Genomic DNA, 27,638 nt, shown 5'->3' on the forward strand with positions numbered 1-27,638 from the left:
AAAGGTAAAAGTTTAATTAAAATCTGCATATTTAGGAAAAAAAAGGAGACAGTGTAGAAATGTACTTTAATTAAGTAATGGTAGTTTCCATCATGTTTCAGAGTTTTTCATTTTTTATAGCAATATTTTTCTAGAACCAGTATCGGAATCTGGTTTTGCTAAGACATAAGACTGAAACTTCTCTAATATTTAAAGGCAGAGATATTACAGGGTCTCTCTTAACCCCCCCTCAAAAATGTCTCTTTTGAATTATTAATTTTAAAATGTATTCTACAAGTCAGGCTGAAAAAATTATTTTATATTTTTAAAGTCAGTGATTTTTTGCAGATACCATGGAGATCTTGTCACTCTGCTATTATAAATTTGAATCAAATCACTTGCCCAAAATAGGTGACTTTTCTTCTCCCACAGCTCCATATCCAGCTGATACAGCTCAGAGTTTGATTCATCACTCTGTTGCAAAGACTTCTATATTTTTCCCTGCTACAAACAGGTTTAGAAATTAACATGTGTTTGAGAATGCTGAACTCTTGTCTATGGTTGTTGCCAAATTACTTCAACTGCTTTTTAGTGTTTGTTTTTTTGACATGCTTTAAGCCAACATTAATTTTAAATATATTCTCCAGCAGACTCGTCTGACTTGGAATGTTCTGAAGACATGGACATAAATGCTCAGATTCAAGCAGCTATAAGGAAAATGAATAAACTTGACACAATACTTGAAAAACGGTGTTTTAAGGAAAAAGCAGTTAAAAAGCAAGGCAGAGAAATGAGGGCAATGCTCTGGGAAGAACTTCAGGTTAGAAGTGTTCTGCTTATTTTGTGACTGATATATCTTAGAGTACTGTCTTTTGAAATTATCATATTTCAGAGAGCTTTATTATTAAGTAACTCATAGTTGGCTAACTAAAATGAAGGAATGGATCTTAAAAAGTAAGATTGGATAGTTTTAATACATATTGGCTAAGCAGGCTTTGAAAGAAGGAGATGGTCCTTAAAAATTGGTAAGACAAATTGCCAAATACACAGCTGTCTGGGTGTGGTTTATTAGCACAGAATTAGCTTGAGTTCTCTGCTTGCAGGGAGAGTAAGGTGTGTCAGGAGGTAACATCAGTGAACCCTGGCTGAAAAGCATTTATTCTGCTCAAGTGGGATCCTTCTTAGGCCCAGCTGTTTCAGTAATGTCTTTTGTTGAAGAAATTAAAGATGCTGCTTGAAGAAGTCATAAGAATGCTACAACACAAATTCCTTTTCCCTCTCCATGTCCTGGCCTCTAGCCCTTAAATGCCTTGAAACAAGTTAGTATTTCCTCTGTTTTACATGAATAGAAATGTGAGTTGCTAAAAAACATGATTGGTTTGACTGCATTTCATAATTTCATTGGATTTGCATTTGGAGCCGCACAGAGGTTACAGAGCTTCTTTGTCTGGTGAAGTGGGCCTCCACATAAAAGGCAATGTGTAACAGAGGCTTTATTTAATGTTTCACCATACTTTTGTCATAACTTCTGGAGATATTTTCTTCTTGAGGTCATCTGAATAAATTGAGAGGAGTAATTTTTAATAGGGTCTGAAGTTCATTAGATCTGATAAGCAGACAGTGTATTTTCCTTTAAAGAATGTACTTTAAATGCATGCATGTATCTCTGCATACACAGTTTATTTCTTTTGAATAGTGTATCAGAACCACAGGAAGCAATGAGGAGGTGGAAAACACAAACCGGTTTTTAGCTGTGTTCTCACCGTGGCATAATACAGCTGGTAAGTAAAGAAAAACAGAATTGTGATACATCCTATCTTTTTTCTTTTTGGGGAGAGAATAAGGATTTGAGATCTGAATGGTTATTGCTGAGCAAAAATCTCAGCTTGAATGTTGGAAGTACATGCATAAGAATGGTAGCAGTGTGTAGTTAAAATATTTAAACAAAAGTTACTATTTACAATGTAATCTGCTTTTATTTCTATGCTAAAGTTTGTGTTACTAAGGGAGGGAAACAATTTGATACCAGTGATATTTAGACAGCCTCCAGTAGATGTCAGGATGTATTAAAATAGCAGTAGACAAACAAGACTGTATAACTGCTAACTCCTTTATCTCAAAAGTATCTCCTGTAGAGACCATGTGCATCATGTGGTTTCTGGTGTACTGCACTGAAAAAAACACATAGTTTAGATTTATAGCTTTCCTCCAGCTTGATCTTGAGATTTTCTGTGAGATTTTCTAGTGCCTTACTTTTCACCTCTTTTTTATTTTGCTATTTATTTAATTAAATGAATGTCTTGATGGCTGCCCTGATTTAAAATATTTTGCTTTTCAGAACTTGAATTTGATAGAGCTTTATTAAGTAAATTATATATGAGAGCTGTCATAGTTTCTAATATAGCTATGAAATCAAGCACAAGTTTGGTTACAAAGTCATTAATAACTTAAGTGTTCCAAGCCTTTCAGGCACAGCAAAACCTCGTGACACACTCACAGCAGAAATGTAAACCAGGGGTTAATTAAGCAGCCCTAAATTCCTTACCCGTGCTCTGTTTAACAAAATCATTTGTTCAGTGGAGTCCATTACACTTCATTATTACTGGTTTTTGTATGTTTTTTTCATTGTGAAAATCACATTTAATTAGTTTGGTTCTTTGCAATAGGAGTCCTTTTCTCTAAGTGCTAAGTGTGTAGACTGTTACTGCTCTAACTGGTATTTCCAGTTGGCACATATGAATACTTCAATTGATTTATTTTTCCCTTTGAGTAACTGAAACAACTAGGATGCTTGAACACTATTTTTCTAGACTGTGGCCTTGACCTAAGCTTCTTGGAAGTCTAATAATTCATGCACAGGCAGACACCAGCTGTGAAAACCTGGATGCCTTACTCTCATTCAAAGTTTTAGATGACTTGCCACATGGCGTCTGCAGAGGCATTTGAACTTCAGGGCCTTGGGCTATGTCTTGGAGAATGTGATGAATTGTCTTCCATGGGCAGTAGTTGTTAAAAACATGAACACAGCCATAAGAAACTGCATAAATATGACTCACACTTTGCACTTTCCCCCTTCTTTATTTCTTGAGAAATACAGTGCTTATGTCATTTATCCAAGTGAATTTCTTTACTTTCCAAGTGTTTGATACACATGACGCTAGATCTTCTTTAAATACATTTCAATTAAATTTTACTGGAAAAAATTCCTTACAGATCTCTCCCATGCTAAGGAAGATGAAATATGCACTTCAGTATTTCACATACATGCAAATCCTGAAGATTATAATTGCCATAAAGCCCAAGAAAACCAGGGTAAGCTTTATTAATGGTAGAGTTTGTATTTTTAGAAATGGCAAAACGACATGTGCAATGGGTGGGTAATGAAGACTCAGCCTTTTTGGCAAGGCCAGTGAAATGGGAAAAAGCAAGGTTACTTACTGGAAGAGTGACAGTTCTTAACCTTTTTTACAAGTGAAAGAAGAGAACAGCTATGTGACTTATCTAAGACATTTTACTCAACATGCTAAGAAAATTTTTTACTTTTGAGTTTATTAAGCCATTTTTCTTTAATTTCAAAAGTAAGAGGTGTGTAACTGATATATTGTAAAATGTATCATTGTTTCTTCATGGCAGTTCTTTGAAAACTTATCTTTGCTGGTACTCTAAGGTATCTAAGCTTTTATTAATAGGCTTATATTCAAAAAACTATCTGGAAATGACAAGTGGGGCTGAATCTGACTTCAACTGTTCTGTATTTTTTTTGGTTTTCAGCAGAAATTGTATGGACTTGTGTCAAACATAAATCTTCAGACAACTTATTTTATGTTTTGCTATCCTGATTATTGTAAAGTCTGCATTGCTTTTATGAAATAAGTACTTTCTGGCAAAACTCAACCACCTGCTGATTCTTTTAGGGACCATGTGTTATCATGCGTTGTACAAACATTTCAAATGCTGTTAGCGGTGTATGTCAAATAAATGGAATTGTGCTTGTATGCCTCTATTCTTTTCCTATTTGAAATTCAAATTTGTGTGGTTAGTAACTTTTCACATGTGTTGTGATATAAGAATAATAGCTTCAGCTGCCATTGCTATCAGCTGCAATTGTTTATTTCTTTGTCAACTACCATTCTATGTAAACAGAAGGAATCTATCTTCCTGGTGACTGGCTAAGATGACAAAGATATAATATAAGTGCATTCCTTAAGGCTGAAGCATTGATGGCAGCAATATCTCTGCAGTTTGTAGAATGTGACTGCATGTTTTAATTTTTTAACATGGAACTCAGCTCCTTTATCATTTTAGCACTTGTCTTAGTTCCCCAGTATGTGACCTTATCTTTGTGGGCTGAAGCTTTTAATTTGTCTGTCTTTCTACCATGTATTTTCATTCCTCCCTTAAAATAAAGCTTGGCCTCAGCTTCTTTCTCCAAACTTTGAGTTGTGCTGGAGTGCCCTTAAATAACAATGGCAGGTTTCATTACCAGTATTCAATACAGCACTGACTTCTGGAGCTCCCAGTACAGGAATGGTTGGGAGTTGCTATCACTTGCACTATTTTGAGATGTTCTGCACATTCCTACTTTGGGAATGCATGAAGCAGAGATCACTTACAGCTTGTGAGCAATATATATTGCTTTAAATGACTTTTACTATTTCTGCTGGAGGCTTTTCATGTGGTGTCTGAATAGCTAAGAATTACTGTTTTGGTTGCTTTTGGATTTCTATGTCACAGCTGTCATAAAGGCAGACCAAGAACAAGAGGGGCTTGGGAAGAAGAATGTATGCACTAGTTTTATGCTGTTACTTCATCAGTCTCATCAAGATTTATACCAAATCTTTGAAATATGTGCCAAGTCTACCAAAATGCATATGGGAAATTTGTTTAGCTGCAATCTCTTTTAATTACACTTGGCAGTCTTCAGAGTATTCTTTGTCTCAGTGATCCATATCTGTCCCTTCTTTATTCAATGTTCTGAGATGTTCTGTATGATAACTCCCTCTCAAAAATGCTATTCTACAGTCAAGTGAAAGATATAGCTTAAAATAAAGTAAAGCTTGCATGTTATGTTGGTGTTTGGTGTGTTCTGCTCATTTCAGGATGCAATTTGTCATCTTTATATTGATGCTTACCTTCCTATATGGTCCATTTCCTTGACACATGATGTTGCCTGGTAATGGTAAAGAAAGCTTAGGATGCTTTCAGAAAACAGTTGTGCATTTGAACTGTGAGGGGGTTTCTTGGTCAGATGCAACACCTCAGTCCTTTAAAGTTTGTGTGTAAAGGATGCATGGAATTTATTTCATATCTTTGGGAGTTTGCTTTCATTCTCTCTTCACTCTGAAAAAGAGTTATTTCCATATAGCCTGTCTTCTGTTATCTAACATGTCAAGTTAATTTTTTGTAGGGAAATAACCTACTCATTTTTCAACTTTCTGCTTTCCAGAAAAGTGAAAAGTTCCATGCCTGCTTTTAAAGTAGTTTTTGAAATTTAGAAGTTGATTATATTTGCTTAGACTTGTTATTTAATGTGACAAATATTTGCTGTTTATAAGGAATTGTTATTTTGAGTATGGTAAAAGTCTCTGAAAAACAGAATCATGGCTGTTTTTTGGTCATGGATAGAAATCTATTGTTATTAGAAAATCATGTGTGTGTTTAATAAATTTACGGCTCTATGATGAGTTTTATTTTTTAACAATATTTGTTTTATAAGCTGTGTTATAATAATATCAACCATATCATCTGTTTTTCAGCTGTTTTATTTAGAAAAATGTACTTGATATGTCTCCAGATAGTTCTGTGGTTTTCAAAAAAATTATTGTCTGGTTTTGTAATGATGAGAAAACTGCAGTGATGATAGGGTTTAAAGGAATGCTGTGGCTTTTAAGGCCACCATGTTTAACATTTTTGAGGTCAGAAATCCAAAAGTATTTTAGCCTTTGTAACATTGAGTGATTTCATACAATAAAAAGTTGAAAACGAAATTAGATTTTGGTAATAGTATGTTTTAAATACAATAATACATAATACTATTTACACAAATAATGAAAACAAAATACAAAAGTTTATCTATTGACTCTATATATTTGCTAAAGATTTGAATGGGACTGATGTTACAACAGTTCTTGTAGAATCAAAATAGTAATGATTTTAATGTAACAACTTTTCTTCCTCAAACATCAGATTATCCAAGTGAATTAGAAACAGAAAAAACACCAGAAAAAACGCATAGCAAAAATAAAACCAGCCTGCATTTCATTAAAAAGAACATTGAGGTAAGCATTGGAGCATAAAACCAATAATGTCTTTAAAATGTTAGCTAGGAATTAGTCAATAAGTACTTTTGGAAACAGTTTTCTCTTAAAATCAGGAACTTTAGAAGCTAATTAAGCATAAATGAAGAAATTACCTTTCTGTTAAAACTGCTGTTTATGGCAGAGTACTGCATTAGGCAGTTCTCAGCTTGGATGCTCATATTGGTTAGGATAATACTGCTTCTATGCATTTGATAAATAGTACTGGAAACTGAATTGTTGTGTTTGTGCCTGGACATAAGTTTTTTTAAGGGCAATATCCTAAGACTTAAAAAATGTTTTTACTGTTAAATAAACTTAACATTATTTACTGTTAACCTGATGCATAAATAAAGGATAGATATACATGTTGTTCATGTGTAGCCTGGATGGGACTGAGTATCAGAAAATACATCCCTTGATTTTCTGCTTTTTTTTTCCTGTGAGGTCTTCGTAGGTATCATGATTTTTCATCCAATGAAAAATATTTGCCTCCCCACTATGTCAAAGACTAAGATAAGATTATAAGTTTATTATATGTAGGCTGCTATATTTTTCTGTCAGAGTGCTAATTTGTATTATTGAAATAAATAAGATTTGGCTGTTAATTTCATAGAGTTTAAAAGCTTTGTTTTGGAGGTGTTTGAGTTAGTGGAGTTTTTAAGCATGGATATTTTTTCTTGTTGTAAATATTTCAGCTAGCAAGGGATTCAGGAAACCAATTTGTTATGCTTGAGGGAGAAAGGAAAAGGCTAACTGAACTATTGAATGATACAGAAGATGGGACTGAATTGCAAGACCTTGAGGTATGACAAATTTAGTCAGTACTGTTCTGTTGTATTTGGCTTATTTTTACAGTAAATCTAAATTTGATCTTAGTTCTACCATGAAATACCCTACTGATATATGACAGAAAATATGGATAGATACTGTTGAATTTGTCTCCAAAAATGAATTCTCATTGTTACTTCTCTTCTTCTCTTTGTTAATTTTACTAACATCAGAACCTAAAAGAAAAGTTAGGCACGGGAGGAGGGAACCTTAGAACAACACTTGGAGAAAATAACTTTTTTTTTTTTTTCCCCCATAAAATGTAAAGTTGTGGAGTATCAATCTCAGTGGTTAGTGCTGTAGTCTCAGAAAGAAAGGCCAGCAACTACTTGCAAAAACTTCCCAACAACAATTTTTTGACAACTGATAAAAATGCAGTAACTAGGGAAATATACATTTTTGAAGCTCGTGTGTCCATTTAGAAAGATAATGTGACATCTTTCTGTGGCTTCCAACTCAGTCTGTCTTAAAAGTACATAAAGTCTGCTTAAGCATTAGACATCTATGCCTTAACATAATATTGTTAACTAATGCACAGTCTGCACATTTCAGTGGATAGCAGGAGCTGAAGTGAGTAAAAATTATCCTCATGGAGAGTAACAGAGTGGCTGTCCCTTCAATCACTGTTTCTAGGAGATGGTCTTCAGTTTGATAAATGTCATCCTTTAAAGATCTGGAGATGTTTTAAACAACCTTCTGTTAGTAAACATAGCTTTCTGACTTAGGGATTAGTGGCCTTTTAAAACTAATTTATTTTACTGATTGCAAAAGTATTCTCTCAAAATGCGTAGTTACTAGGTTTTCTTTTCTCTTTAAGCTAGTGTCTGTTGTAGAATTTAGAGGCATTTATGCAGAGTAGCTAATGCAAATTCCAACTAACAGTATGTTTGGGTTTTTTTGCTTCAATTCTCAAGGCATCAGGGCAATGGACAAGTGTAAAATTTGTCCATATTTTGTATTTGGCATATGTCACTATTGTGTTGGCATTAATCTATAGAGATTTCATTGTTAATATTATATATGAAGTAGATGATCCTACATGACACGTGTGTTGTTGTATGTCCTTGATACTGTGGACAAGAAGGGTAATTTGTGGGTTGCTCTAGTCTGTACTAGATCATTTCTTTAGAGAAAAAAGCACCTAACTCCCCTATCAAAGTAGCGTGAAAGAAAGAAAGGATAATAGTTACTTAGACCTGTCTAGTCTAGTGATGGATTCTTCTTCTCCCACATTTGAAGTTTTTTATGGGTGAGGCATATCCTGTGGCTACTTCATAACAAAAATCATGTGGAAATTATCAGCTAATGAATAATCTAGACAACTTCAAGCTGGCCCAGGTAACTATCCAGCTGATTACCTCTTTCATCTTATTTTATTCTGACTTCTAAAAAGCTGGTGCAATCACATTGGCTGGAGTAATATTTTGGAGTCTATCAATCAAGGTAGATCTGGTTATGTTCTGTGAATTCCTCTGTATGGTGTAATGTAGATTAGATAATCTCAGTTGATTTGTACTACTATATATGCCAAATATCCAAACAGCATTTCTCACTTCTTGAAAGAATGTTTTATGAGTGTTAAAAATATTTTAGAAGTACACATATTCATGCTAATTTAATTGTCAAAGCTGAAGCTGCAGGGCTATAATTGTTTCAGATGTTCCACAGAAAGCACTGACCGTGCTGTTATAAAAGTATTGTTCTGAGTTAACACACAGGAAACATTGACAGGACAGAAGCTTATTTTCCAAACAAAACTATCCTGAAAATACAAAAGACAATGTGTGAGTCCATTTCATCCTGGAGTAAAATGACTGCTGGGGTAATTTGGATATTTGGAGTATGGGATACTGACACTGAGCTGTAGCTAACGAGCCCAGTTACATCTCACCGGACTCCTGTAGAGTCATTTCTGTGTTTTTGCTCTGTGATTTTCATTCTCTGATTAGGAGGTGGTTAACATGGCACAAATGTAGTACCATGCTGGATACTTATGTTTTTGTGGTCACTGTCTCACCTTTACAGATGTCTCCACAAAGCTGGCAGTATCTGAGACATTTGTGAGTGGCTGTTTTGGAGTCAGCTCAGATCTGGTCAGGCTCATTAGTTGTGTCTCATCATACTTGTATGAGAAAGCATTAGAAGTGATTTTGTTTCACGAAAAGGATGACTCTTCTTTCTCTTTTTTTTTTCCCATTTATTCTGAAGATAATTTATGACAGGTGTTTGGGGTATGCTTCTTTTTTCTTATTGCATCTGACGTGCTTTAGGGTAATGGGGATGAACCACAAATGACCTCATAGCAGTGGTATTGTAATTGGAAGCTGATATTTCCTCCTCTTGTATGGGTGCAACTGCTTGAATAGCCAGAGGACTGATCTGGAAGCTGGAAACAAATGGTGGACATGAACTTCTTGCAAGGCAGATGTTAGAGTCTTAGGGCAAGTTGCTGCTCCTGTTCTGGTAGGAAAAAAAGGAAACCAGCCATACACTCATGTCCTTCCACACATCCTTCCTCTTCTAAGGTCCTATCTACTGCTTCATTGTGGCCAGGACAGAGATGCAATCTGCTACTCTGATACTCGGTGGAGGGGGGCTGTGCAGACTTGCTTCCCTGAGTGTGAGGCAGGGAGGGCCAAGTTGCTGTGGGTATGAGCTCATTTGCTTGGCTTAAGTGGCCTAGCTCACACACAATATGCAACTGTATGTAGTAGGAGTATATATTCATGTGTTATTCAGGTGCTAGCTGCTATCAAGAGGGAAAAGTAATGTAAATCATGATCAGGAAAAGAACTCTCTGCTTTGTGTCTCTCCCAGGGTTTCTGTGATAACACATAGGGGCTCTAGAAGGATGGCAGCTGCTGACTTCAGAGCAGATCCTTTGATTTCCTATGAATGCCTTGTTTTCTTCTTTGGTGGTACCTTGCAAGCATCACATTGCATTTCCTACCCTCTGTTTGAGATTTGGCTCCAGGTGGTTTCTGCTGAAGTATCAACCTCTGCAGTTTCATTCCAAACCAAGTTTTGGTTAAGCATTTTCACTTTTTGACTCCTTTATCAGGTAGAAAGTGGTTGTCCATTTAAGTTGCTCCTTGGTTATATTTAAAAGTGATGAATGTATGGATGTCTCTACTTGTTCTGTCCATAGCTGCTCTTTAGTGTGCTAGGGACATGAATATTAGGGAGATTTAAGCTTTTTACTGGATGAAAATGTACATTTTACTATTATGTATGGTGTATCTGAAAAATAAATACACTTCATATGCAACTGTCCTTAAAGTCTGTTTCTTTTGCAAATGAAGCTGAAGTATTTTTTATACTTCCAACAGGAGAATGTCTCTGTCTGGCATGCACCAGGAGAAGGGTACACACCTGAACTGATGGAATTTCATCTGCTGAATGAGATAGACAATAAGCTTCAACTGCTACTCTCTGATGGGGAGTTTCCTGCACTTTCCAGCTCTAGCTCAAAAAGTCCAAGCCAGATATATCAGGTAGGTTACAGATCAGAGCTCATCTGCAGATATTTTATTTGAAGTGTGTGTTGAGATCAATGCTGCACATGGCTAGATTTGTATCTTTTGAATTTTTCTTTAAGAACATCTATTTATTCATAAAGTCTATGTGTTAAGGAGTGAAGTGAGAAATTTTAGCTGTAGAAAACAATGGAAAAACAATTTGTTGCTATTTTGAGTCATATGTAATTTGAGAACTGACTTGTTTTTAAGAGTTGTTGGTTCCACACTTCCAAGATACATATTCAGAAGTTGGTAACTCATACATTTTTATCTGCATGAGGGTGGTTTTTTCAGCATAGTAACAAATTATCCATTATGGTTTATCTTTGGGAATTAGAATTAATCTTCTTATCTCAGGATACCAAAAGTGCCTGTTCACTTATGATCTGAAAGATAAGGCAATGACTGATAAGAAATGTTAAAGACTGTAGCAGATAGATTGAAATTGTATGTCCCTTGTTTTTAATGGCCTTTGTCTTTTTGCCTTGCCGGCAATATTGAGATTTGAAGATTAAGAATCAAGGTCTCAGCCTTGAGAAATGATTGTTTGAATTTTGTACTTAGCAGACTCCAATTTATCCCATGCCCTGGTACTGTTGCCTCTACTATAATGAGGTTTAAACCAAAAACCCCTAATTCTTATTTTTCATTTATTTGCATAAAGCTTATATTCTTCTGTAATATGTTTGTTTTATGGCCAGAACTGATGTATCATAAAATATCTGTAAAAATGTTCATTCACAAAACTGTTTTCAGTTACAAGGGTATGGGAAACATCTCTTTCAAGGGCTAAAATAGCTGTGGGTTTGATTTTTTTTCTCCTTTTGTAAGGGCACTTCATTGTCATTTTTTATTGGCTTCTTTCTGAACGTGAAGTTTTGTTTTACCTCTAGCAGTATTTTCTGTAGCTCAGTTCCATAGAGTCACATTTTCATGTTGATCATTTACCAGCTGGAATCTAATGTGTGAAAAAGAGGGAGCTCTTGTTGGTAATCACATAACAAATGCAGTTGTTACCCTGAGCTTCCCAGTGATTGCCTGATCTTGTGTTCAGTGTTGCAAGACATCAGCTTGAAGTTAATGTGACTTGCCTGTGATAATGAATGCTCTGTTTGGAAATGTTTGTCCAAGTTATTGTTGTTGCTTCCTTTCAGGTAATAGCCCAGAAGAATTTGAATAGAAACTTGCATTTAGGTGTATGCTAATTAAAAAGTAACGTATTATCTTTTTTGAGTAATATTAACCTAACAACCAAAACCAGGTAGATAATTCCTTGTTACCTTTCATTAGTGAAAAGCAATTCCCTTCAGTTTTGTTTTGCAGCATGTAAAAAGCTTTCAGACATTGTAGGTCTATGATTTTAGTTTAGAATTAGCTTTGAGTTGCATATGATGAAGCTGCACATTCTTTTCTTCCAAGAATTGTGTTAGATGTAGCTTCCAAAATGCAGACACTTAATCACTGTTGCCTCAGTGGGAGATGTCCTTTTTGTCGCTGATGGATACTTTGCCAGGATACAGGAACTATTCTCTCACTCTGAAATCTTTTAATAACGGGCTTCAATTATCCTGCAGTACCATAGCTGAGCTGTAACAGAGGAGCAGACATGTTCATCTTTTTGTGCAAGAGGTCCAGCAGGATTAAGAATGCTTTTCCATGACTAATGTTCCCTTTTACATGGAAATGTTTCTCATCAGAACTGCATTTCTCTCAGAAATGTTTCTTTGCTCTGGTGCCAAATCAGCTAAATATTTAAAAATGTTTCTGTCTTACTTAATATTTTTTGGGGAAGAATAAATTAAGTTGAATTTAATCTTGAAAGAAACAGGAAAATGACAAGCTGAAGAATATAAAGTGTAAGACCATGTGTGATGAGTACAGTTACTAGCTTGAAAAACTACCTGAATACTAAGGCAAATTAACATAGTATTTAAAGAAACAATAATATCTGTAGACTGGATTTTCTTAAAAGATAATGTGTATTTCCATCAGGAGTTCTTTCATAACTGATTGGGGTTTTTTTAGTCAGGAAAATATTCCCCTTTTCTATTATAGAAGTGGTCTACAGTTAGTAGTCTAAGATTAGATAAATACTCAAAACTCAGAAGATACACTAATTTTTTCAATTAATGATGTCCTTGATAGCCTATGCTCTATGCCTATGCTTTGCCAAAACAGATGAATTTCACAGATGATATCTCTTTCAGATCATGGTTAGAAGCAGGTTAATAAACTGATCAGCCAACTTATGTCTCAAGATGATTGTATGACCCCAATATGCTTAATTAGGTGGGATTTTATTATTTATTTATAAAATTCAGAGGAGAGGGAGTACAACAAATAATTCTAGGTATTTGAAATGCTGTGTATTTCTCTTTGGCATTACGTTTGTTACAGCTTTGGCACTTGCTTATTTGTATTTTCCCTTGTGTAAAATGTTTAACAGTTTTATTTCCTACAGATCTAAAAATTTGAAAGACAAAATAATCTTAAATGGACTTCTCTACTATGTACATGTGCTTTATAATTGAAAGAAGACATATTCTGAAGTGTGAGAAACATTGGCAATAAAATGTTTTCCTTGATATAATACTTTATACATTTATTTCATGATATCTTGAGAACAATGTTAAAAAAATTAGCAAGTGGAGAAAAGCATTGACTTATATTGTGTGAGTTTCTATCAGTTATTATTCTGGGATGTGAGAAGTGAGGCTGTAAGAACTACTTATGAGAAAGCAGCAGCTTAATTCTTCAGAGTAGTCAAATATCAAATAGATTATTGTGAATAATTTTGAAAGCAATACAGAATGAAGCAGAAAATATGACTGTTATAGAAAAATTTACTGTCATTGTGGTACTGCCAACTATTACTGATTGTAAATATAAATTCAAAAATTTTTACTTATTTTTACTTATTAAAATAAGTTTATCTTCAAACAACTAATATTTTAATTTAAATGTCAGAACTCATAGATTTGCTTGATGTTTTGAAAAAGTCGTTTACAGATACAATTGTTTGTATATTGTAGCTGAGGAATTTACTGTTGAATGTTGAATTGTGAAGGTTGTTTTTCTTTCCAATTAGTCCTGCTACTTGGAATTGTTTTTCTTGTGTGTCTATTAAAATTTCTCGAGCTGCTTCTGAAAGTAAGAATGAATAGAGTACTTTTTTATTCTATGGCTGCTCATGTCCCTTTGGGTTGAATTGATTATCAAAATAGGGGAAGGTTTTTGCTTAGGCTTTTTACTTTTGCCACTATTGGATTTTTCTATAGAAACTGTGATTTGCAAGAGAAAGCTCTGGGTTTTTTTCTGGTTGCAACATAACTTTGCAGCTTAGCCAATACTTTCATTCTCAATGAACTGAATTGTGTGTAATACTGAAACCTGATTGTATTTGGGACTGATACAAACTTCAGAATCTAGTCCAAACCTATTGAAGGATGTGAGGATGTGAGGATGTGTAACTCAAATCTTTAATAAAGGCTGGGAAATTAACTCCAACTTACAGAGAGAGGGTTTTTCCTCATTTACCATGATACCTAGTAAACAAAAGATGTTGTCATTTTGGCTCAGTTTTTTCCTTCTGGCATGATTCTGATCCCAGTATGGTTAAGAGGAGCAATCTTTGAACCAGTCCTTCAGTCACCCCTATTGTCCAGGACACTTTTATTGCTGTAGTAGAAATTAAGCATCCAGGTTTTAGATCTGGAGACTAAGAAATTCCTCTTAAAATGCAAAGGGTAAGAATTATTTTATTGAAATATGTTTTGCCTGATATTTAGCTATTGTATTTGAAAATATGCATAATGAAAACTATGCATTTGCAGAATTTGACATTGATGTGTTATTCTAAGCATTTCACTATTTTCTTAGTAGAAATCAGAAGAACCCTCATCTGTCTATGAAGCAATATAAAGTTATGTGGTTAACTTCTATGAACTATTTTCTCAGGAGCCTCTGGTTTTTACAAGCAGAAGCCTAGAAACAATTCCAGGAGAAAAGGTTCTGCGGGACAATAAGGAAAAGCGTGATCAACAGAATCGTCTGAAAGAAATAGATTATCAGCTGGAATCCCTAGAGAGAAGGCTTGTAAGTTTCCTATTTTTGTCATATTTTTCTTCCCTCAGTCTGGGAGTTTGGAGTTTCTCATTCCTTGTGTCTTTAAATAAAATCAAGTTTTTTAACCTTACATAAATTTCTGAAGGAATCCCCAAAGAAATATGCAGGCAAAAGCCTCAAATAATTATTCTTAGTCTGGGGAAATCTTTTTTTTTTTTTTGAGTTGTCATGCATACTTACCTTTAATATAGGATCTTTCAAAGTCAATGTCATTATCCTCCTCTCTTCTTCCTCAGAAGTGCATACCATAAATAATAATATATAAATGCATCCTAAAAGGATTTTTTAATGGCTCATGTACTTCAGTGTTCTTTGAAGGACCAGGTCTGATGAGAATATTGTATACACTAAGTTATTGTGGTAATCTTTCTTTATTATCACTAAGTTGAAAGAAAAATAACATTTTTATGTCTGTGCATTGTAGAAATTTGTTTCTTGTGTGTAGCTGATTTTAGAGTTTTTCACTTAGTAAGAAAAACATAAATATCTAAGTTTGTTGTGACTGACCAAAGATCCATGTAGCCTACCTTTTTCTCTTGGAGGTCTTTATTCAGCAGTAGGCTTACTTTCCACAATAATCAGAGTTAGGAAAAGTATTGTTCCTGTTATCTTTTATCACCATCAAAAAGGGATCTCTAATGCAGGTCAAAAGCTTTGTGATTCAGGTGGCAACATAATCAGAGTGGTATAATGCCACTTACTTATGGCACCATTGCTGTAGTTGCAAAAGCTCCAGCCACTCAACATAAGCAAGGTTTATTCTGGTAGTGCTGGAATATACATGAAGAATGGGAACAAAGACTTCAGACAAGGAAACAGTGATTGTTTTAGAGGCTGTTCACTTGAGTGTGTGTGACTGCAGTAAGGAAGCATATTTAATTCTTTTTAATTCACAGTTCCAAAACAATAGTAGAACTTCATTTTAATACACTATTATGTTGTATTAAACAGTTAAAAGAGAGAGGCAAATAAATAGGGAGAGGGAAATCTGTGAGCTTTAGTATATTGAGTAGGTTAATGGGTAATCAGATAAAGTAAGTCTGCATATTGTAATATTTTTCTACTCATTGACCTTTATATCACTTTTTGTTGCTACTGACCTTGCTCATGAGACAAGTACAATCTGAGGAAGTGTGTCTGGGGATTGCATGATAGTCTACAGCAGGCCTGGGAAATGCAGTGGGCTGCTGACTCATTCAAATATTTTGTTTATAAATGGGTCAGTTCCAAAACTTGTTTGGGTTATAACAGTTTTGTTTGGTATCACATTACATGCAGACTCTTGCAATACACCACCCATTTTTCCTTGACTAGATTGTGTGTATTTAAAGTTCCAAATTGGTAGACTGTAATGCCAGTTTACACTGTTTGTAAATACAGAATGTCGCCTGCACCAATGTGTAGCATTGCTGCCTGCTATGCAGCACCTGGCAGGGCTTCTTTAGGGGGACACACTGTCTTCTGATCATAACTGCTCTGTGGCATGACTGAGATCATGGCATGTGGATGTCAACTATGTGAGTAGTAGGTCCTCTGTGAGATACTTCATTTGTCAGTGAAGGTAAAGAAGTGTTCAGGTCTGAATTAAAGTAGATTTTTCCTTCTAACAGTAAAGTTAAATGTATAGAAAGGATACACTTTCTTGAGTGAAAAAAGAACAACCTTTAAAAAAGAGTGCCTTTTCTTTTTCTTTTTAATGAAACACACATAATTTATTTTTTTCCCCTTAAATCAGGTAACTTAAATGCAGTTTTGTTTGGACCTTGTTTCTATACCAAAGTATAGAAACAAGGCAAATCTGGTCTCTGCCAAGACACTGAATGATGAAAAACTAAACTGAAAGCTTGGGTTGAGGAAGGGAGTCCATAGACTTCATGTTTACAGAATAATTTAATGATTTCTGGAAATACTGGTTTTTATTCAATAGGTGGCACTCTTCACTGTATGTCAGAAGAGGAATGCCTAGGCATGGTTCTAGGGATATTTTGGCTGGTAATATAGTTGTCATTTCTGCTTTATAAAGTGCAGGTTGTGAGAGATTTGCCTCTCACTTGTGGCAAGAGCCCATGTATGCAGCTTTTAGCATAGTTATTTTTCTACTTTTTTAAAAAATTGGGTATTTAAAATCGATGTTTTTAAAATTCACATTGCATTTCAATTTCTCCTTTACTCTTTCCTAAACCACTGTAATTTGCTATGTAAAATTATAAACAAATTCTCTGCTCTGAGTAGAGGAGGTAATTTGCCAGCCGTTAGGACTGTTATTTCTGAATGCATGGTTATACTTGGTAGTTGTAAAATACAGTATTTTACAAACATAGTATCTGAGAGAACTTATGTTAAAATGTATTTTGAGAAGTCCCTTGGACAAAATATTTTTGGTTTTCACTTCCTAGGTGGAAATTATGAATAGTTTATCTAAACAGAATTTAGCTCTGTGTGTTAGGACGTTACTTGCAGTAGGTATAAAGGTAACTCTGTTAGCTTTTCTTGGTATGTATCGCAGAATGCTGTATTTTTTCACTACTGTAAAATGGATTTTTTAAATTTATTTGATAATGGTAATGACCTTCTCTTCAAGGGGAATGAATACATTAATCATATTTCTGGAGGAGGCTATTTAGTAGGTGCTGGCTTCTGAAATGATTACATTTATGGATTCTTCCACTACAGTTAACCTCATATATGCTGTGAGACTTCATGGTCTCAGCTAAATCTGGGAGTAAACTCACAAATCAAAGCCAGAAGATAAAACCTTAATCTTATTTACATTTGATATAAACACATCGAATCTGCTAAATATTGCACTTAAATTAGTGAAACTAAGGGCTTTGGAATCTGAGTTCCTCCTTTACTTTGAAAAAAATTGTCCCTGGTGAATTAATATACCAAAGAACGTATTGTATGCATTGTTGAAATGCATTGTGAAATTTCAATCCAACTGAAATGTATCTGTACTGTGGTATCTGGGCCCTTGCTGAATTTCTTTTAGGTTTCAGTTTGACCTTAGTTCACTTGTTCTTCATTTGAGACCATGTCTGACTCTCTCCGCATTCTTTCATCTTTCAGTTTCCTGGAAACCACTGAGCTTATCTTTGTTTTGTGGATTGCATTGTTAACTGCTGCTTCAAAAAAAAATACCCAGTTCAGCTGCCAAATGCGTGTTGCTGAGCATTAATGAAAAGAATTTTATATAGAAAGAATAATACATGTAGTTATTTTTCAATTGTGGCTTTGTCTGCTTGGCTGTTTGTGATAATCCAGTGGCACGTTTGATGATGTGTTGAATTTCTTCATGGCAGACAGTAGATTTAAATGCCCATCAAAGCAAGGCATAATGTAAGATAGATTCACCTTTGCTGCCTATATTTGTGTTGATTTCTAATGTATTACATTGGAAGCTGATCAATTCCTGCCAAAAGCCTACTTACACATCTCTTTTTGGGTTTTGGTTAAATATATAAAATCAGAAATACTTCAAATGTATATTTAATATGTATGCATGTAATAGTGTGTATGCACACTTATAAGTGTAAATACCAGTTACCTCTTGGCACAACCAAGATACTGATACCTCCTTGAAAAAAAGGTGTCCTCCTACTTCTAGTAGGTACTTTTAAAACAGAGGCTAGATATATTTACCGAAGTCTTAAATTTAAATTTATCAGATATCTGTACACCTCTAGGAATCATTTTTTTCCAAGTTTGTGCAATCTTGTGGCCAAATGTATTGTGTTATTTTTAATTATTATGGAGTTTTTTTAATGCAAAGTAGTATGAGGAAAATATACGTTTGATTATTGCAATAGTTAAAATTTGGTGTGCAACTGGGGAGGATGGTGAAGAACAAAAATAATTAATGTGACGATGCTTTCAGCAGCTTTGATTACCTGTAGAAGCTTACTCCAAAAAGCATAATTCTTACCTTTTTGATGCAAAATAAAGTATATCTGTGGGAAAATCTCAAGATAAAAGTAATTGTTGTTTGGTCCTGGAGAAGGTCTTACATCACTTACATCATTTACTGTTCATCATGCTGATGATGGGGTTTGTTGTTACACATAGTCTTGTTCTAGTTTTAGCCCTGGTACTGACTGAATTCAGTATACCTGATCCTGAGTCTGTATTTGTCAGAACTCAAGACATTCCTTTAAAAGTCCAGAGTTTCCTAAGACCCTTGCCAGAGAACTCAAAGACCCTAGCACACAGCCCAAAACACCAACGTGTTCGATTACGAACCACAAAACAACTTGTCACCTTTATAGAAAGAGATAAAAGCCACAATAGTGTAAATAGTGTAAAAATAAAATAATTACAAAATCTAAATGTAAGTTTTAAGATTTTTAGTATAAGAGTTTCTAGTGACAAAATAGAGAGATTTGAGCGTGTCTAGCCTTTCTTCTTCTTCTCTACCTCCATCTTGTCTAGTAATGTCAACACTTTTAGATTAGTCTAAAGTAAAAACTCACTGTCTAATATAGATAATAAGTATTAAAAAATAACTGTAAATATTGTACACGTAGTTTGTAGTATATAAAGATAACACCGCCCTAAAAGTGGAAGAGAGTGCCTCTAGCTGTCCTACCAAACAAATCTCAACTAGACAAAGAGAAAGAACTTTATAGATAAGATGCAATAAACAATCTTGAGACCGAAAAAATGAAAAGCCCTAACTTCTTCTTCAAACACCGAACTAAGAAAAGAAACTTTCGAACTTTTCTCAGAGTCACTCTGACCAACTAAAAAGAGAGACCCCGGCATGTATTAGCCAGAAAAGAAGAATAATTTCTTCCTGACCTCTGCCATAGTTCCTTTCTTTCCTTCTAAAGGGAAGAAGAGAGTAACATAAGGCCCTACCACATATCTGGAAAGTAATTTGTCAACCAGACAATACTGTAATATGTTGTTGTATCACAGTCTCTCCAGAAATTAACAACTAATACTTCTGAACACCGAAACACATCCATATTTTTAACTGTGCATTGGTAGTCATTGTAGACTATAGCAGATGTCTTCATTTTAATTCATGTGGTGTCTGGTTTCTAAATAACTATGTTTTTGTTCATAAAAGTAGAAGTTGCCTAATAAAACATTTTCATAAGACAGGCTGTCCTTTTTCCCTTTATTTGGTGCAATATCTAAATCAAGTTGAGATATGCCACTCTCTATATTATTTCTTCAAAAAGTATCTATCAGGTGCTAAATTTGCTTGTCAAGCTGCTGTCAAGCTTCAAGCAAATCTTGTTTATTCAGGTTTTACAAGATTTCATTCTAATTATGTGATTGTACAGAGTTGTTTCAGAGTGAAATGTGGTAGCATTTCCACCTGGGAAAATATCAGTGTGAACATCTTATTTTCTTCATTGAACAGCTACTACACACTAGAAGAGAGCAATAAAATTAATTATAAATTGACAAAGTGTAAACATTTCACTCACAATTAAATAAATTTACTGTGTATTTATTGTTTTCCACTATACTATGGATAAGAATCAAGTGGCTGCTTAAAGGATTTGTAAAAAATATTTTAAAACTACATGTTGCATTAAGATTTAATAAAACTAAGTAATTTTTGTACACGTGTTGAATTTTAAAAACTAAATTATATTAAAATATTGATCAGTTAAACCCTTAATAATGCTTTTAGTTTATATGGAAGATAAAGATAATATTTATGTAAATGACTATTAAGTTGAACTGCATCCATGTGATGGTGATGAATAATATTGCTAGTTGCATCATAAGTATTACTTATCTGTTGATATTGTATATGAGAAATCATTGCTGGAATTTGATGTCTGTAATGGGACCTGTTCTAAATATAATGGACTTCTAGGTAAGAATGATCAAATTTTCTGTTAATTCAATGTACTGATCCTCCCTCTCCCAAAATGTAATTTCCAGTCAAGATAACTCTGCTGGTTTACAACTCTGCTATATTATGGTGTTTGCAATCATAAAATAACAAAGCGTCTTTGACTACTCACCCATCCTTAAATTCATGTAGTGTTACTTATAGCTATTGTTTGATCTCCTCCCATTTTGTGTCTCTAACATGGCTGTGGTTTCTAGCTGTGGTAATGTTGAAGTAATGCTTAAAAAATTCTCTGGTTAGTAGGTGTCGACACCGTGAAGTTTTCTTTATGGAAGTGTGCATGTCCCTCTGAGGCAAGGAGAAGGCATACACCTGTTGTCACACATCTCTGCTAGTAAATGCAGGACTTCCTTGTTCCTTGCTGCAAGTTAGCACTGTTCTTTAATCTCTGTAGGAAAGAGGAATTATTTTTGTTGACCTGCTTGTGCTCTGTACTATAAGTGAAATAGTCAGGAAAAAGCCTGCAAATTTTTTTGGGGAAGGTTGTTTCTGCTTTTCCCCAGGATGTCCCATTTAAATGAGAAATTAAAAACAATAGGGCTGCTGTGGAGGAAACCTTCTGCAATGTGTACTTAGGTGTAATTTATCCTTTGTCGGTGAGCATCTTAATATTTTGATAAGTAGCAATAAATGCATCTCTCCATCTTATAGTTGGGGCTCTCTGATAAATGTCAACATAGAAATTTTAGGCTGTAAATTTATCTTATAGCTGTGTGTATCTGTATGTCTGCATGTATAAACGCTGTAGTAGAGCTTTGGTTTTATTCTTGAGACGCTTTAGCTTACTTGGCCAGGATGGAAGTGTAATCATTCAGCATCTCTAAGAGTGAAAGATATAAAGCACATAGCAGATGCCCAGGTTGGAGATACTCCTGTAAACTACATCAAACTATTTGACAGCCACATGGGGTTCCTAAGCCAAAACCTTCTTTAATGTCCTAGCAATATGTGACTTCTAGAAGTATTTTTAATATTGCTGTTGGCGTGTTGATTATTTCAGTTTAATTTATATAATATTTTATGTATTTTCACCTATGAAAAGCAGTAAACAAAATGTTATTTTAATTATGATTCCTAAGAATATAAAAATCCCATTGAATTTATAGGTGAGAGGAATACTGCAATGAATGTTTTAAAGCAAACTGATAGCATACCATTATAAATCTGATAATCACAGTTTTACAACAAAGCTTAGTTGAAAGCTTGATGTAGTTCCAACAGAATTTTGGCTTCTAGAAAGAGTTTCCTGGGATGACATCAGCAGTGTTTCTAGCATGAATTTATTAATTTTATTTTAAAAAACAGGGTAATCCTGTTTACTGAGTTAAATAAAGTTGGTTGGAGTAAAGATTTGGAAGTTTTTTCTTATATATCTAAGTAGTCTAATTATACATCATATTTTTTAGTTGTGCTGCACAGCACAGGTCAGTATCAAAAAATACTTAGGAGGCTGGGATGTCCTCTTTCCAGAAAATCTGCACTTAAAATATTCCCTCTCATTAGAGCTAAGGGCATATAAACTTTTGATAGAAAAAAATCGGCAAATGCCCGACATTCTGCTACTGAGTATTTGTACTGGTTGCCAGTTTGGCAGGGTTGGGCACCTCGTGGCTTGTCTCATGCTTAAGTCTGTTTTTTGATGCTGGACTGAGCATTCCTTTGTCTATGGCCTCTGTTTGGTACACATGCTCAGAGCATGCCAATACACCCAAGCAGCCATAGATACAAAACATGTTATCACACATGATCAAAATTATGCCTCTTTTCTTTCAGAAACATAACCTGGCTTAGCGTACACCCCCACTTTTTTCAACCTAAACAATTTCATCTCAGTAACTTTATCTCCATTTTGCTTCAAGCAAAAGACTGACCTAACCCTAACAGAAATCTTTTTCTGTTATTTAGAGGAGGAAGGACATCATCTTTCCCATGGTGCTATTGTGATAGTCATCAAGGAAGAAAATATTCAGGGCAAACCAGCATAAATTAGAAGGATGATATTTCTCCAGCCTTGTACTGGGTGGAATATTGAGCACTGGTTGTATCTCTCATGTGAAATTCATGAACAGATTGTTGTACTAGGAGCTTCCTTTTTCTGATGACAGTCTCATCATGGATCTAGATTAACCATTATGGTTAGAATCATCATGGTTCTAACACCGTGATTTTTTTTTTTTTTTCAGTCCTAGTGCTTTGTTTCCGGGCTGTGATGAAAATTTTTCAGACTTGCCGATGTCCTAGCCATTGAAGTCTTCCCTCATAAAAAGGGAAATTAGGCTGAGACTTAGAAATGGCTTTCTGGGCACGTACTTTTGTAACTATGCAGGGCAAATGCAGTTGTCATCACACAAATTGATTGTATCCCTGTAAGAAGCATGGCCACATATTTTGTGAAAAATCCTAGCCTTTCACACAGTCCTCCAGTTCTTGAAGAAGCAGGGTTGTAGGATCATCTCCTTGGCTCTTTTTTCTGTGGTTTGGTTTGATTTTGGTTTTGATTTCCCCTCAGAGGAGGGTGCTAATAACACCAAGGTTGCAGGTTCCATCCATGTACAAGCCATTCATTTCAGGTTGGACTTGGTCATCCTTGTGGGTCCCTTCCAACTCAGAATATTCTGTGTGATTTGCCCACTTATTTCTTCGTTTTGGCGCTGTTATGCTTAGAGATTCTGAGAAGTGTACATTGGTACATCATACTGCATGATAAAGACCATTTTTTATATGTTTTGTACAACTTATTTATGGAGAAATTCTTTCTACGTAGGGTATTACCTTTAGTTTCAACTATTCAGTAGTACCAGAAAAAAGAAACCCCTTGTAATAAGTTGACATTGGAACACAGAAGATACTGACTGGACTTTGAGAAGAAAAGGACTTTTAAGAAATGGTTCTTAATCTGACCCATTTTTATTTTTCTATTCTGTCAGTTATGTTTAGGAGTAAATAGGTTTATTTGAATTCCTTCTCTAGAAGAGGAGGTTTCACATTTCTAAATTATTCCTTTCAAGAGTATTCATTTAAGAGTATTACTTCAAGAGTATATCTTCATAGGCTTTTTTCCCCACCTCTTCATTGTAATTTAAAGAGTAAATCAGTTGTGTAGTTAGTTACATTTTCCAAATGCAAAACCCAGTCAAAATTAAACACACCTCATACTAATAATTGTCTCCCTTTGTATGTGCTCTGTCACTGCCCTTTTTTTTAGAACACTTCCCTATTCCTTATGTGGTTGTCTTAATTTTCTGACATGCAGAGGACTCCCCATTCTATTCTGGTGAGATCCAGTCATTATTCATATCATATAGTCATTTCTGCCTGGACTATTGATGTTCTTTGTTTAAAATAATATATTTTTATTTTGATTGCATTTATCTTCCCTAGTGCCTCAATGCCAAATGTAATTAATTATACTGTGGTATATATATGTGTTGAACACTAAACAATGTTTGTTGCTAAGAAGAGTATTTAAATGTTCTGAATGTTTTCACTTTTTGAGATGTTAGTGGAAAAGAAGATTAAAACTGAATAACTGCTTCTACAAACATGAGCCTGTGGTTGTAGCAGTTCTTTTTTTCTTCCTAGCTGCTTTTCTTTCTGTAAATCAAAGCCTTCCTTCAAAGAAATATCAAGGAAGAGTGGTGTCTCTCAGCAGGGAGTCTTCATTCTGCAGGAAACAAACATTTTGTGCCTGTCCTTTGCTATTGGCTTAAATGTAATAGACGCCTATTAAGAGTGTGCTGGAAGCTTCTGGTTTGTAAGGAGCAGTCTACAGAGCCTTTTTGTTGTTGTTGAAGTCATGTATATTACTTTCTCAAGGTAATTGCAAATAAATATAACACACTGCTACAGTTTTTTATATATTTAACAGGTATATGTATGTAATTGGGAAAGTAATTAGAGTTGTTTAGGGTTAGAATTTCACTCATATGCAATATCTTGTACTTATTTTTTATTTAGGATAATTGGTTGAGGAAATAAAACCCAGTTATTAGTACCACCAAGTGTTTTTATTGCTAGTATTTCTAGAGGCAAAGCTAGAAAGCAGTAGTGAGGTAAGTGACTTCAGAGTGATAGCAATAACCAGCTAAGAATTTTTAATTTAGTAAAGGAGCAGAAGAATGGTGATCTTTTTGGTATTATATGCAAAGGAAGGCATTGTAACCTATATTTGTGAGAGAAATTTCAAGTATAGTGTGATGGTGGTCCTTCTCAGAAAGACATGTCTGTGAACTTATATAAAAATAATAATAAACTTGAATTATGTTAATTCAAGAAATGACATAATTGTATTGTACTGTATAGAATGTAGAGAGTATGTGCTTATTTGTGGAGAAAGATTAGAAATAGTCATCATGCATACGTTATTCAGACTCTATGAGTGATACACTTAGACTGTAACCTGTAAATATTATAGGTGTGAGGTGTGGAGATTAATTAGGCATGTCTGGTGAATTAATTCCAACAGTCATTATGCAAACAAATGCCTTTTCACCTGAATGGTACAAAAATGGAATTATCAGTGCTTGAAATTACTGTATGAGTAACTTTGGTTTTTCAGTCTCTTTCTCATTACCTGGTGACTTCCAGTTACTTTATAGATTTCTCAAGGTGTAACAGTGTATCTCCCTTTTTATTCAATCCACCTGTCAAACACTCTTTAATGGGAGAAGTGTGAACACTCTCCTGTAATACAAGTTCCAGTACAGAAATGGCCTTTTAACTTGTCTTTCAGTTATCTGTACTTCCTTATCTGAAAGTTTGCTTTTTAAATGTTTATAGTACAATAGTTTTAGTTATTTTATGACATTTTTTACTGTCACTAGGGGTTTCAGGTGCAATATATGTAGGCTAAAAAACTAAAGCATAGTTTTGGAAACAGAATTGCTAATGTAAGCAGGAAAATCAGCTGCAAATTTAGATTCCTTATGTTAATGGTATGTTTTTATTTTCATAAAAATGAATAAAGCCAAATTAGTTTATATCTGTTTTGTTGTTGCATGCTAAAGAAATTGCCTTTTTTTTTTCCTAAATGCAAGTGTTGCTTAATAAGAGGATGATCATAGTAGGAAAAGTAATATCTGTATCTTGCTTGGTTTTATACCAGGGGTTCATAACAGCATTTAGCTACAGAGTAAAGTGAGTGGACAAATCTTTTAATTAACCTCTGTCGTGATGCATCATGCCCTCTTCATTAAATAGATGTAACAGGGAGAAAAGCCAGTTGTTTCTAATAATTTTCGAGTGCTTTTGTGGTTTGTATACTTCAGTGTTCTGAAGGTCGGATAGAACTACCAGACCATAAAATCCAGCCAGCGAGAGATCTGGAGCTAAGAGAGCTCAAGGATTTATTAAGTGATGTGAAACTCTATTGTTTTGTGCATGTGTTACATAATTGCTGTCAGTGCAAGGCTGTTAAAATTCCCTGCTAGTAATAACACGAATACCATTTTATAGCTTCAAGAGGAGATAAAAGAAGTTTCTTAGTCAGCACTTCAACAATATCACAGCACATGTCAGTTTTATTATTCTGGGGCCTTCAGTTTTGGCAGATGCTCTCCATTCTGGCTGTGGTGTGGTAATTACCATATAAATTAAGCAGTGAAATAAGCTGAGTGCAGCCTTATCCCTGCTGCCTGTAACCAGGTTGCAAGTATCACAGTGTGAAACAGGCATAATTCAGGCTGATTATATTTAGAAGGCCACATTTTGAAATCCTGGACCTTTATCCCAATTCAAGTCAATTTTAAAAGTAAATTGAAGCTGTTTAGTTGCTGTGCAAACAGAGGGATCATTCTTTCTCCACAAGGTACTCTCCATAATAGCATTCCAGGAATTAGTTCAATCCATCCTGGTTTGATTCATAGCCACTAATTATATTTCAGCATGCATTCTAATGCTTCAAATTATATGTGTCCCTACTTTAATGAGTTGTAACTAGTCCTTAAATGGGGAGCTTTGCACTTTTCTTTTATATCTAACAGGCTTTGCTTTGGATTTTATGGGATTAAGCTGCTATGGAAAATCTAGGAAAGTAAGCTGAAATTAGTGGTTTTGTTTTATTTTGTTTTGTGCTTTTTTCCCCCCCAATACAATTAATTCTGCTCATTTGGGAAGCTTTGGAAATTGTTAAATCAAGAGCCCAAATGCAAATTTTTCCGATGATAGTGGTAAGCCAGATATTTTTCTCCATGTGATAAACAACTGCATGTGTCAAGACTGGGCAAAAAATAAAGATTATGTAGGCAACTGATGCTTTTTAAAATCAGAAAAATTGTGTTGGAAAATAAAAGCCTCAAAAGAAAAATAGTCTGTTACATAATTTTTTTTTTCTTTCTGGTGTTGCATTACAGAAGTCAAAGCATTTTAGAGAACTGGATATGTTATGAATGGCGTAGTGGACACAAGAAAACATGGCCAGGGTTTCAGTGGGCAAGTGACAAAGCTGATGATGTAACTGCAATCTTTTGATTTAAATTTTTCTTTTAAATTCAGTGTCATGGAAAGAACAAGAGCAGAAACTTGTGCCATCAGTGTTAGGTTACTGTTAGCTGTCTTTTGCTTTACTGGACTATTTTTTCTACATTAAAATGTGAATCCACAAAACTGCTGCATTAGAGATAACCTCTGATCTTTAATAGGATGGAAAGTAAAATTTGCTTACTTTCCACCTCTGAGGGATAATGTGCAAGATATCTAAGTTATTAAATTTATAAGAATTCAAAAGGTACTGAAATGCCTATCTTTTCAATTTACAAGTATTTTTGGAATAAAAACTGTTTTCCCTGTTTTGTTGATTTTATTCAAGTAGAGCAGATGGGTTTCCTTTTACATTCTTGACATGAAACCAGCAGTGTAAACAGTGAGACAAACCGGAAATAATAGGAATTTTAATCTTTAAATATCAGAATTGTGTTTAACTATTGTAGAAATAAACACTACTGTCAGAACCAATTCCAGCTCAGCTAATTTTATTATTCCTACTTCAACTCCTCTTTGGTGTAAGCTAATTCTTTT

General features: G+C 34.6%; 1 protein-coding gene across 3 annotated transcripts in view; it reads left to right on the forward strand.

Annotated features, from left to right (window-relative positions):
* Positions 1-27,638, forward strand: part of FSIP1 (fibrous sheath interacting protein 1) — a 69,489-nt gene that overhangs the window by 3,353 nt on the left and 38,498 nt on the right. For 2 of the 3 annotated variants that reach the window (XM_059849780.1, XM_059849778.1), the window contains exons 4-10: positions 627-799; positions 1,676-1,760; positions 3,193-3,291; positions 6,166-6,257; positions 6,974-7,081; positions 10,436-10,600; positions 14,582-14,719. In XM_059849780.1, coding sequence (XP_059705763.1) covers positions 627-799; positions 1,676-1,760; positions 3,193-3,291; positions 6,166-6,257; positions 6,974-7,081; positions 10,436-10,600; positions 14,582-14,719 — 860 coding nt within the window. The remainder of the gene's footprint in view (positions 1-626; positions 800-1,675; positions 1,761-3,192; positions 3,292-6,165; positions 6,258-6,973; positions 7,082-10,435; positions 10,601-14,581; positions 14,720-27,638) is intronic. The other variant, XM_059849779.1, reaches the window with a different exon arrangement.

The sequence above is a fragment of the Haemorhous mexicanus genome, chromosome 6, assembly GCF_027477595.1.
Source record: "Haemorhous mexicanus isolate bHaeMex1 chromosome 6, bHaeMex1.pri, whole genome shotgun sequence".
Taxonomy (NCBI): domain Eukaryota; kingdom Metazoa; phylum Chordata; class Aves; order Passeriformes; family Fringillidae; genus Haemorhous; species Haemorhous mexicanus.